Source organism: Pleuronectes platessa, chromosome 10 (genome assembly GCF_947347685.1).
Source record: "Pleuronectes platessa chromosome 10, fPlePla1.1, whole genome shotgun sequence".
NCBI lineage: Eukaryota > Metazoa > Chordata > Actinopteri > Pleuronectiformes > Pleuronectidae > Pleuronectes > Pleuronectes platessa.
Window position 1 is genome coordinate 22,019,416 of NC_070635.1, and position 12,328 is coordinate 22,031,743.

At 41.5% G+C, this 12,328-nt stretch overlaps 1 protein-coding gene across 1 annotated transcript; it reads right to left on the minus strand.

Annotated features, from left to right (window-relative positions):
- Positions 1–433: 433 nt before the first annotated feature.
- Positions 434–12,328, minus strand: LOC128449723 (basic helix-loop-helix transcription factor scleraxis). The gene is made up of 3 exons (XM_053433014.1): positions 11,943–12,328; positions 11,369–11,585; positions 434–1,190 (listed from the first exon to the last, which is right to left on the minus strand). The coding sequence occupies exons 1-3, from the start codon at positions 12,326–12,328 to the stop codon at positions 1,152–1,154; spliced, it is 642 nt and encodes a 213-aa protein (XP_053288989.1). The 3' UTR covers positions 434–1,151.

Here is a 12,328-nt window from a genome sequence, read left to right on the forward strand (position 1 = left end):
TTTTTTTCTGCTCCTCAAACCCCTCTTGTCCGCCTCGTCCTCTGACGCTCTCTGTCTCTGTCTGCTCTGATCTGAGCGCCCCAGAAGAGAAGAAAGAGAGAAAGCAAAAGAAGGAGGTAGTGTGTGATAGAGAGACTAAAAGAAAAGTAGGAATTAGGATGATGCGAGCTGCAGGTGTAGTCGCTGTGGAACTTGTATTTATGCTCACTGTACTGCGTCTTTGGTGAAGGGATTTTTTGTGTGCCTCTTCCGGCCTGAAGGAGCAAACGTATGATAAAACTGCCATTTGGTTTTTGAATATCTGCACGACACAGGGAGGTTTCGCAGTGGAAACTTTTCATAATGTCGATCTGTTGCAAGTGGGGGGTGGATCAGGACGAGGTTTGTGAATGCAATCTGCTCAAAATACCACCAACATATGAATGAAATCTACTTCCAGATATACAAAAAGATTTATTGGTCATCTTGAGTTATTTTCCAGCATCAACTTCCAGAAATTATTATTAGAAATAACCAATATACCACAAAAGTTCCAGCATGATTTTTTTTTGTAATGCCATAAACTGTATCAATAGCCATCGCTTTGTACCTTAAACCAATTCTCATTATTTTTCCATAATGTCATATGCCTGTTAAATAACATAGTTTCATTATATAATGTAATGTCACATAAATATACATTTATATTTCAGTTTACACATTAATAACACACAGCTTTTGAATACAAACATCTTTCATAGGTTTTGTATTTTTTCGATCATGTGCCATAAGTTCCACTGACTCTGAACAAACAGTTGTTGAGTCAATACAGTACAAGGTCTCTCATAAGTGTTGTTGAAAGTCTCTTTGTGGTGTTGATAAGAAAGCAAAAGCCCATAAAAAGTATAGTTAAACATTTCAGGAGTGTTTGAATCATATTTGAAAACACTGTAGAATAAAAAATTTCATATAAAGCAAAATAATAAGTCAACCGGGAAAAAAAAACGCTTCATAAAGTTCCTTGAAAAGTCCTGGAAGTGCTATAGAATTCCTTGAAAAGTCCTTGCAATGGATCACAAGTCTGTACATCTTCAAGTTGCAGAAATTGTAAAATCACCCAAAGTGCTGTCAAAGTGACGAGCACCTTATCCACATGGTGTGCGTCCTCACTGTTAGCTTCTGATGGCTGTCTTCCTGTCTCGGTCTTTGTTCTGCAAGAGAGAAAATCACACTGCTGATCAGTTCAAGACTCAACATCACAATCGGTTCAAAAGGAATAATTCACTGTTTTGGAAAATACGTTTATTTGCTTCATTGACTGGACTGAATCCACTCTCTACGGACTTAACCTCAGTTCTCCTCAGGGATGTGTGTGTGTGTGGGGCTAAGTTAGACAGACATGCGACATAATAAATGAAAAGAGAACCGATTTTCCAACGTAGTGAAATAATCCTTCAAAAATTTGTTGAATTGTTGGCGACAAAGAAAATGTCACTTCAATTATGACGAGTGAATAATTTGTCATTTTCATATTTGTGTCTTTAGTCTGTCTTTCATTAACTCTTGATTATAAAACACAAAAGTTTGTATTACAACATTATAAAGCAGTGACTCATTGATGTCAGGTTGTCATTATTGTGTCATTCAACTGCACTACATCTAAATATAGAGATGATTCATGGAAATAGATCAACTTTCACTGTAATCGCTGACACAGTAAATGAATGTGGGTTTGTTTGTAGTCAAATTCAATTCGATTTACTCAAGCACGCGCTGTACAGTAGCATGCATTCAATAACTGTGGTCACGGAGACTGTAGAATATGTCTTTTTTAAATTTCATTATGGGCTGAGCGGTGACATCATGAAAAGCTGTGTGATGATGTGTTTCTCATTTATCTGTGGTATCAGAACGGAGAAGCCCTGATTTCCTGGCTGGCGCTGGAGACTTTCTCTATCTGGCCAGGAAAATCACATCACATTTTCCCTCCCCACCTAACCTCTGCTCCATTCGACTGTCAGGCCGTCTCCCACCAGCTTTTCAACAGTCCCCGGACTTTTTCTAACTTGACATGTGGGTGATACTCGCTCCAGCTTCTGTAAATACTTTTCAATCAATAGATATTTGATGCTGCTCGTGCTTTTATGGACAGATATGTACAAATCCTATATTCAAAGTAGACTTCGGTTCAACTCGTCTACACTCTTGTCCTCCCCTGACTTTTCTTCCCCCCCCCTCTCCCTCATATCATCTCATCTAACCGTGTCCGCCGCCGCCCCCTCCCCTCGCCCTCCACTCATCAGCCGAACACCTGTTACACATTTCCTCTCTCAGACCGTGCACAAGATGTAGGTGTTTGGAAAAATCTGCTTGACTGACATCCACAGAGGTGGGTAGGTGTTTGGAAGGGTATCAGGAGGTAATACGAGCGTGAGATCTTAGGATCTGGACAGGAATCGATCCTCCCACTGATTGAGGCGAGTGCGAGGAGACGCAGGAACTGTTTCCGTCAAATCCAACGTCCAGCTGGACCCAGAGCAGAGGGTCATTATTACATTCCCAATAAAGCACCATTGAAATTATTTTACAGTTTTGTTATATTTAGTTTTTTTGCGGTATGTTGAAGTGTATGTAGAGAAACTTTTTCTGAAACTAAATTATTACTAGGTTACCAGACTTCATTGCAGCCATGAGACTTGTTGCATTATTGTGTAAAAATCTAATCTTTTATACATCAGTGTTGTTAACTCATCACTACTCTTCTCCTTTCCCATTTCATGGGATCCTCTCCGCTAGTAATTACATTCATTACCAAAGCAAACACTTTTCACAACATATCAATGGACCAGCTTAATGTTGACACTGAAAGTATCTGTAAATTGTTCAGTGTCACTGTAATGTTGTTTGTCCTAAAGCATCTGCTTTTGAAACACATCTGCTAATAGTGGCTAAAGCATGATTGTACTTTTTTTTTGTTCAACAACTCAACCCTCAAATCTGTGCAAATAATAGCTTTCTTCCTGCCTTGAAGAAGATCTCTGCACTCTCAGCAAATTAAAAATATATTTTACAGATTTGAGTGGAGGGATTCTTTTTCTTTCTCTATTTCCGTTGTATAATTATGTTACTTGACTAAATTTAGAAAAAGATCACGGTCTTTGTTAGATTAAGGAAAATTGTACGAATTCCCAAATGCAGTATAATTAGACAATCAATGATCTGTTACTAAGTCTGGGAAAATAAGGTGGAGTGCCAGAAACTGGAAGCTTAAATGACCTGAGTATTGTTCTGCCATCTGACACACGGTATAATCGGCATGGAGTTGTCTCTATAAATTGTGAATAAGTAAATGATTGCAAACAGAGCCTGCAAAACGTTTGGCCTTACTGTACAGCATGACTACTATTGAAACTTTCTACTATATAAAACAGCTTGAAGACAGGAGCGCACACGCAGCCACGCTAGACTCTGGTGTTTGCTGGAAAGCATTGTGGAAAATCCTAGGTCTTTATCAGTGGAAATAAAAAGGCGATGCAGGTTAGTGAGGGCGGGTATATGAAAAATCTCTCTCAGAAACCGTGCATGACAATTGGATAATTTACCAAATTACATGAAATGACCATGAAATCGGCCCACGCCTGACTGTGAGCGCCCGGTGATAGTTTGAGGAGCACAGCTGGAGCTGGGGGGGGGGGGCAGCCGGAGTGTAGCTGGTTCCATCAAAGCAGGAGGAAGAGGGGAGGGGGGCTCTGAGACCGGACTGGTAGTCAAAACAATCTCCTGAAGACTAATAGAGCATGGTCGGATGACATATCCCTCTTTTCCTCTCCAAACACCCACACACACACAGACATACCACTGACGTCCCAGGGGGGTGATTTGTCCGACACTAATATGATTACCTGATGATGTTTACTTTAGACACAATATGATGATGTTAACACACTGGAACAATATTATTGTTTTAGCAAGGTGAAAACAGCCAGTCTTGACTTTAATGAGAAGATAGTAAGCACACTCTTCGCAGCATCTTATCAAATTCAAACTTGAATGTTGTTTTTCTGAAGCTCAAACCCATGCTGTTCCTGTACCTATAACTGTGGATTTTTCCATGCAATCTCTCTCTCTCACTCTCTCTTTTTTTTTTCTTTTCCTGCGTTAGGCCGCTCTGTCAAACACAAACATCTAATTTAGTTTCTGGCTGCACAGGGAGAGGAATGACTGGTTGGAAAAAAGAAAAATAATTCCACTTGGGCACTGGCCTGAAAATCATATAAGGCTGTTGGTATTCAACCATGAAATGAAAACTGGTAATATCCCTTTAGTTTATCGAGTGAAAATATGCGAATGTGAGTCAGCGTCTCGAGTGGCTACTAGAAGCTGTAATTATCCTCATAAATGATCATCGATTAGAAGATCTGAGACCTACAATGTAGAACGGTGCAATAAATAACACGTCAGACATTTAAATAAGCTCACTAACACCCGAATGAGCCGCAGTCAGCCGTTATGTGGCTTGGACACATCAGACGTGCACTTCGTGCTCACTGTGGTTTGCTAAAAGGCATCCTGATGACGTCTGAAAAACACTTGATTTATCTGATTGCTTATTCAGATGCAGTGTCATTTCCCCCAGTCTCAGACTTCTGCACTTCATCATCAGTGCCAATAGCTCATTACCTTCAGTAGATCATGGTTAAAGAAATTACTAAATTTAAACAGCATATTCCTGCTCTTCCCAGTGTTGTACACTTTATAAGGTTTGCTTTTTGTCTGGCTCAGCTTTCTCCACTTTTGTTCTAATCTGCTCCAGGGGCAGCCCTCTCCCCACAGACCAAACGACAACAGAATCATAGTTTTGCTAATAGATTTTGTTAGTTATCTGACCCGACTTCTTCTGTTGGTGTTAAATTAGGCTTTAACTGCTTCCATCTGTGCTGCAAATATACAGACAGGTCCATGCATGAAGGCATGCAGTCATACACAAAGCCCGGCCCGCAGACACAGACACACACTGGACGTGGGTTAGAATATATTTGAAAATTGCTCGCGGTGTATTAGCCACCCTTGGTGCACTTGATTAGCATAGTTTGAGTGAGGCGCAAACAGGCAAAGTTCTCACTCAGGAGTCAACACCAGCATTAAGTGTAAATAGGGCATTTAAGTTTTCATCTATGACTCTGAAACGTCTGCTTCATGCACACAAGTGACGTAATGCTTTTTTCCAGTGAAAACAGAATAATAATCCCAACGACTGCAGAAACCACAGTCATTAGCGTGCTCCTGTGCGTCCTATCCGTGCATTTAGGCTCTCTTAATACTCACGCTTCATTTGATCTCTACAAAAAAAGCTAAGTGTAGTTTCGGCACAGTTGAAAACCAACTGTCCAAACTGGAGGATAAATGGCGAAGTTGATTATCCTGCTGAGTTGTTGGCTGTTTCTCTCTCCCTCTTTCTCCCCTTCCCTGTCTCTGTTTCCACAACTTCCTGCACACCATTAGTTTAGAAAGTGTTGAAAGCACAGTCGTGATCCAGGGCTCTTTAACTGAGTAATCATATATGAGGTTTTTTTTGGTTGTCTAGAGAAGCAATGAACTGCCGTCTGGCTGTAAAATCTAGAAAAAAATAGAAGTGCAACGAAAGGCTTGATAAAAGCATGTGAGTGTGGTGCACTGCACGCCTGTGTGTCAGTCTTTTTGTGGTCGTGCAATATAGTGTGTGCCCGCATATGTGTATATGTGTCATGTGTGGGTGTGAATGTGTGTGTGTGTGTGTGTGGAAGCAGGGAGGGCGTTTCGCAGAGAGCGGTTTCCAGGCTTCTTTAGCATCACCATCAAAGTCCGACGTCAATGTGTTTCTAATAGCAGCTGAATTAAACACTGACTGTACAGGCCTCAGCAGAGGATAAATCATTTACAGAACAATTAGCTCATTTGTTGCTCCGCTCTGCACTGCCAATGACTTCCAGACACAGAGAGCTGGCTGGGGTGTGTGTGTGGGTGTGTGTGTGTGTGTGTCTGTGTGTGTGTGTGTGTGTGTGTGTAGGCAAGGACAAGTACAACATTTCAATCATAATACTAATTTTCGCTCTAATTTTCTTTCTTAAACACATAGACATACACTTAGATTCAGCCACTAAACACACTCATTTGCTGTCACACACACACACACACACACTAGAAGAGATAAGTCAGTCTAGCTGACACAGTGCAGCTTCAGTATGACTGTGTTTCCATTCACCCTGCTTTTCCAGTCACACACAAAAATCATTCAAATCAAAGCAGCTCAGATGTAAAAAAAAAAAAAATTATATTCATGATATTAGAGGCAGTGAAAATTATTTTTATTTGTAGAGAAAATTCCAAATAAATTAGACTCCTTTCAGCTGGAATTAAATCGGGGTTGGTCCTTAAAACGCTTGTAAACTCAACTGAATGTAATCGTCTCAAAGGGGACCGTGGTCTATTTGCAGCAACCACACAATAAGTATCACGGGAGTTATACTTTTTCCGAGATTTTTATTTTGTTTCCAAACATATAAATTCTTTTTTTAATCCAATCAAGTCGAACGAGCTTCTTTCTTTTTAAATATAGGAAAGAGTTTGCCCTTGTCCCATTCGGGCTTCAAAGGAAATAGTCCAGTGTGACTTCTGTTATTGGTGGACCCATCACAGATTATATTTAGGTTAGCCACTGAATTGAAATGACCCTGTGCCTGCTGCAGGCCAAAAGAAAGAAGCCGGAGTTGTGAAGGAAGCTCTAAAACTGCGTCAAGGACCACGGCCTAAAGACAACACAGTGGACAGATGGGCACGCGTGAAAAACCTTGTGTTTTTTATATTGTATCTCTGAGTAAACACCACATCAGTATCACCAAGTGGTGCAGCGGGCTGCCTCTGTATACTATAGGCACAAGTAAACACGTGTTTAAGTTCAACTGCAGACGCTCAACCGGTGCATTTCAAGATCATTACCGACAAACTGGACATAATAAATTTGTGATAGTTAAAAAAGTCGTGCAGTGGTCCTGCTTCAGCTCGAGTCCAGGCACCTGACAGTTGCCCTGATCAGCAGAGGCCTAACACAGGATATCTGCATCAATCAACCAGACAGCACTGGGACTGAAGCAGCCCTCAGCTCACCTCAACCCTCTTCTAAAGCCCTGTACATCTCATTCACAGATGGAACCATCACGACCGTCCCCTGCTTTTTTTTTATTCCTGCATATATCAAATTCACCTGCATGCGAGAGATGCACACCAGTTTGTCAAACTGCTGGTGCCCGACCCCTGAACATTTTTTTTATGAAAATTCAAACTTCTTTATGATATATGTGGATGTCTGGTGAATAGTCTGGCTTCTGATAAAAACATGGGAAGTAAAGTTTGGCCTATATCACAGGTTTAGCAGGGGAAGATGAGATCTAACAGAAGCACAGCTGAATGCATTTAAAATGAAATCAAACAGCTCTTATTAGCGGGAAGTATCCAAGAGCTCAAACTGAGGAGTACCTCAAAAACACTTCAATCAGAAATGAAAAACTGTTTTGATTTTTTTGTTAACATCACTATGACATTAACAGAACATCAATGAAGGTAAAATATATTCAATTTTAAATCCTTCAAATGTTCAAATTCAATTATAAAATCATAAAAACTTGAACATTAAGTTCCACAGATAATGAATTCACATTAGTATTCCACTGAATATGTAGCATGGTGTCTCTGTGCAGCAGTCATTACAAACAGACTGCTGTTTTGAAATGGTTATACTGTATACACACATAATAGGAGGAAATGAGCGTATACTTTTCTCACGTTCGCTCTCTCCCACGTTGGAAATAGATGTAATTGAGGTGGCGGCTCTAAGCAGACCTGACAGCTGTGATGAACCTCAATAGCCATAAAAACATACAAGGAGAGAGAGCCCAGGACACCAAGTCTCGTTTTACCTTCACAATCGTTTCCTCTCTGTAATCACCAGCACCGACTCTGCCCTTTAGCCCACTTAAAGGCTCGGCACAGCCACTTTTCCAAGGAGAGTGAAATGCTCTCAGCTTCTGCCAATCACACTTATCCATTTAAATGCCCGTTGAATGTAGAATCACTTATTTTCTCCTTAAATAATTTTCAATGTAATGATATAAATTTAATTTGGCCATCGATTGTTAGACAAATTTTAGCTCCACTGCAACAGAATTACACTCTGAGATGGGTCTCACCACGTTTTATCGATGTTAACTCATTATTGTTAAGTCAGCTGTGTGTGTCAATATCTTTATATTGGTAGATTCAAATAGGTTCCTGATTATATATGTTTCTTATTATCAATATATTATCGGATTAAAACGAACTAAAATGAACCACTGTCTGTGTATTGAAGCCTGATACAACATATTCGGCTCTTCCATAGAGATTAACAATAATTGAAATGCCTCATCGCGCGACATGCTCCCTCATTAGCATGAAGAGGGAGACTCTTTGACTCATTACGTTCTCCTGCTGCTGTAAATACTTCCTGAAGAACCATTTGTGTGTTAATGTCCTGCTGAAGATAGTCTGCAACCAACACACCTACACGTATCCAACTGCTCAGAAAGTGCAACGGCCCAGCAGTTGTAGAAATTTACTGAGCAAAAAAAAACAAAAAACGTTAGATATTATTTGTGATCAGTTTATTTATTTTGAATGGCGTGATTGGTTTTAAAAGATTTTAAACATGAATTATTTTCTATGTAAAAAAAATAAATTCTGAACAAAAATTGAAGTCACACTTCCCCTTTGTGTGTTGTGATGCGAGCCTTTGTGTTCTTTGTGCATGTGGTGCATGTGAGTCCCTTCCTCTGCCGGCATTGGCCCTTTTTCACTTTTATAAAAACAAGATGGCTCCAGCTCTGATCAACAGGGATGTAACCATGTTTTTTTTAATATACAATGTCTCCACACAGCACGATGCTGGCCATGTTAACAAGCTGCTTGCTGCTTTACCAAGCAAAGCATCTCAAACGGAGGCCCAGACAGGACCTGACTGGATCGAGCACTGTGGGATGAGAGGCGACCGATCAATAGCTAGCTGAAAGAGTTTTTATTTTATTTTGTTGGCTCTCTTGTACACAAGGTAACTTTATTCAGTTGTTCATTTGTGATTTTGGTTGTGTGTGTCTAGGAGCTGCTTTCATTAAGCTTTACGACACCGCTGAGGAAGCGAGGCTACAGGTGTTGCTCACGAATACGTTGTTTTGGTGCCAGAAGATGTGCTAGTGTGACATCTAGTGGCAATGAATATTGTTTATATAACCTTTAATTTGGAAAACAATTGAATTGACCATAATTGGAACTGAGGGAGGGTTTTTATATCTTCATATGGAATTTCCAAAAAGCGGTGTCTTCTAAATCTTTCCCTAACTTTCACCTGGGTTCACCTCGTCCTCGCGTTTCAGGGAAAACAGTAAAAATGCATCTGGCAAACTGTACATCTTATATAACAGAGAATAATGTGATATTTTATGGAACTAATAAAAAAGCCTAATGTGACTGACACTAAGTAACATAGACGTTTTCAAAGTGTCTATGTTTGGTATTTTTGATGTGAGAACGTTTCAAAATTGTTCTCTACCCAGCATGCGACTTTACAGGTCAAGTCATGCGTGTGCAGCTGAGAGCTGACAGCAGCAGATAGTGTTACACAGCTCCAACTGACAGCTCCGACCTCCACCAGGCTGATCGATACGCAGAGAGAGGAGGGAGAGCCGGGGGAATGAGGGAAGCTCGGGGAGCGAGTCGAAGAGGAAAAAGTGAACCGGAATGAGGAGGGTTTGAGAGTAAAGGAGGTAGGGGATAATAACGATGGATGACAGAGAGAACCAAAACGAAAAGGCGACAATGGATAGGCCGAGACAGGTTTCAGATCAGTTATCTCCCAGCTGAGGGTGTCTGGGTCGGACACCAAGGACGTCTAGGCTTTCACTCACAGAGGTTCAGAGGGGAGGCAGGAGGGAGGGGGAGACACACTGCTGGGACTCAGGTTATCCCCCAGCTAAAGGGTCTCTGAGTTTAGACACTGAGGAGGGTATTAGCTTTCACACACTGCTGGGGTAACGGGGGAGTCTGCCAGATGTCAGCTCCTTACCCATAAATCCTGCTAAATGGGCAGCGGCTATGGGTTAGAGGGGGAGAGTCGAGTGGACGTCACCCCTCTATCATCTTCTGCGGTGTTTGTTGAAGTCGGAGCTGGAGTCATATAATTGGATTATAGTCATCTGATGTCAGCTCTTCATCCCCCGTTATTTCTCATCAGACTGAAGACTTTCCTCTGCTGAGAGTGTTCTTGATTATTTCCTGTGCAGAATCAGTTAAATATGAGTCGAAATGCGCGAAGGATCAAGTTCTCCTTTTCGGAGTCTCTATGAAGGTGTAGACGGACAGTGCAGCAGCGGAGGAAGTGTGGAAAAAGCGTGCTACGAAAATGAGTTTTTCTACATTTTTCCCAAATTAAATTCAAGTGATTCAAGTGCAACAAAGTGCAATTCTTAACAATACTGAGCATGTGTTAAATGAACAAATACCTGTATTTTGCACAGTGACATCAAATTCCAGTGGAACAGACTCATTGCCAGTTAGCAATCGGTTTATCTCGGGTCAGTTGTTAAGGAGTTATGATTAAAACCTCATATTCGGCCTGACGTCAATACATTCTTGAAATTATACACATGGTTTTGGATGGATTTCATGGGCTCCCGGTCGTAAATCTCACTCGCTGCATAAATACCCTTGTAAACTTTAAATTCATATTTCTTAAAAATATAAAAGGAAAAAAACAAACACCACATTTTGGATTGGACAGTTTTTACGTGATGGTTTTGCACATTTCTCTGTTTTAGAGGGAACGGCTCTTTCTCACTGCTCAGCCCTCAGACTCAAAAACAATCACTTGCATTCAATGTGATGTCCAGTGAGTCTCAGAAACCACCTTGAATTCCAACCCACCTGCTCGAGTTAAACTAACCCCCAACAGCACAATAACACACGCTCATTCACCCCAGAAGAGAACTTTAAAGAGGTTCTGCTTTTAAAAATCCCTGAGGGCCAATCAGTTTTATAGGCACAGTCACTGATCTCAGGTCAGCTTTAAACACCAAAGTGACCCTAAAGCACTGCGCGGTTTCTCACAAGAAGCTTCTTTCTATTTTCCTTTTTTTTTTCTTCCTGCTAAATCTGACTCATTTGATCTCTTTGGAAGTAGTTTTTTGACACGATGGCACTTAGTCTTGTTGTAAAAGAATGTTTCAATTAGACAGTTTCATTGGAAGACTACATATATTATTTTAGATTTGACCTGTTAACCATTTCCTTTTGTTTACTTCTATTGACTCTCAGTTTTTCTGCTCACCATTTTCCTCTGGTTGCTGAGGCAGAAAGTACAGATGTGCTTGGGCTGAGTCGATTGGTCAGATCCTCGGGTGGGGGAGGAGTTGACATGGAAGAACGGTGGTGAAGGAGCGTGGCACGGCTGTCCTTCATGAAGTCCCTCTCCCACTAGCAAGACGTTCCCCAGATGACTGATGTAGCTGCTGGCCAGACGTAGAGTCTCGATCTTCGACAGCTTCCTAATCATCAAATTAGAGGGAGAGATACGGTATTATTGAAAACAAAAGTTGTTTTGAAATTGTGAAATACTGATGCAATAATCAACATTTTGTTTAAGTTTTTGTAATGCAATTCAAAACAAGGTGCAACATAAAGACAATGATGCTTGATTTTAAATGTGTCTCAGAGTGACCACATCCTGGGCACAAAGTATGACATCTTTATTAAATCAAATCATAACTACAAGCTTGTTCAAGAAATAATTAACAGTGATTAAATGGTATCTAGAGCAATATCAGGGAGTTCTTTTTCCCCTTTTTTGTCTGGGATCCTTTCTGTGAATAAGACCAAACGTCGGGACACAGGCTGCTCTGTACCTGTCTGCAGGCTCGGTGGGGATGAGTGTGCGCAGCGCCGTGAACGCAGTGTTGACAGAGTTGGTGCGATCTCTTTCCCGCGCGTTGGCTGCAGTCCTCTGGCGAATTTCCCCCGGGGGAGACATGCCTGGCGGGGCGAGCCTTCCCAACATGCCCCCCATACCTACCCCGCTAATGCCAATTCCCGCGCACATCTTCCTCTTCCTGCTCATCTTGATGTGGAAGGCAGACGGGGACGAGGAGGACAGGCGGAAGGCGTTGGAGCTGTGCTCATCGGAGCCGGACCCTTCGCTCCCGTTCTCGTCTTCGTCTTCGGAAAGGAGCGCGATGTCGCCATACAAGAAGCGGCCTGCGGGAGGCGCCGTGCGCAGCATAGCGAATGTCAT

Coding starts and splice junctions, on each gene's coding strand:
- LOC128449723 (XM_053433014.1), bottom strand. CDS start 12,328: ATGACATTCGCTATGCTGCGCACGGCGCCTCCCGCAGGCCGCTTCTTG. Junction 11,586..11,942: donor CCCACCGAGCCTGCAGACAG/GTACAGAGCAGC, acceptor TTTGATGATTAG/GAAGCTGTCGAAGATCGAGA. Junction 1,191..11,368: donor TCAGCAACCAGAGGAAAATG/GTGAGCAGAAAA, acceptor TCTCTCTTGCAG/AACAAAGACCGAGACAGGAA.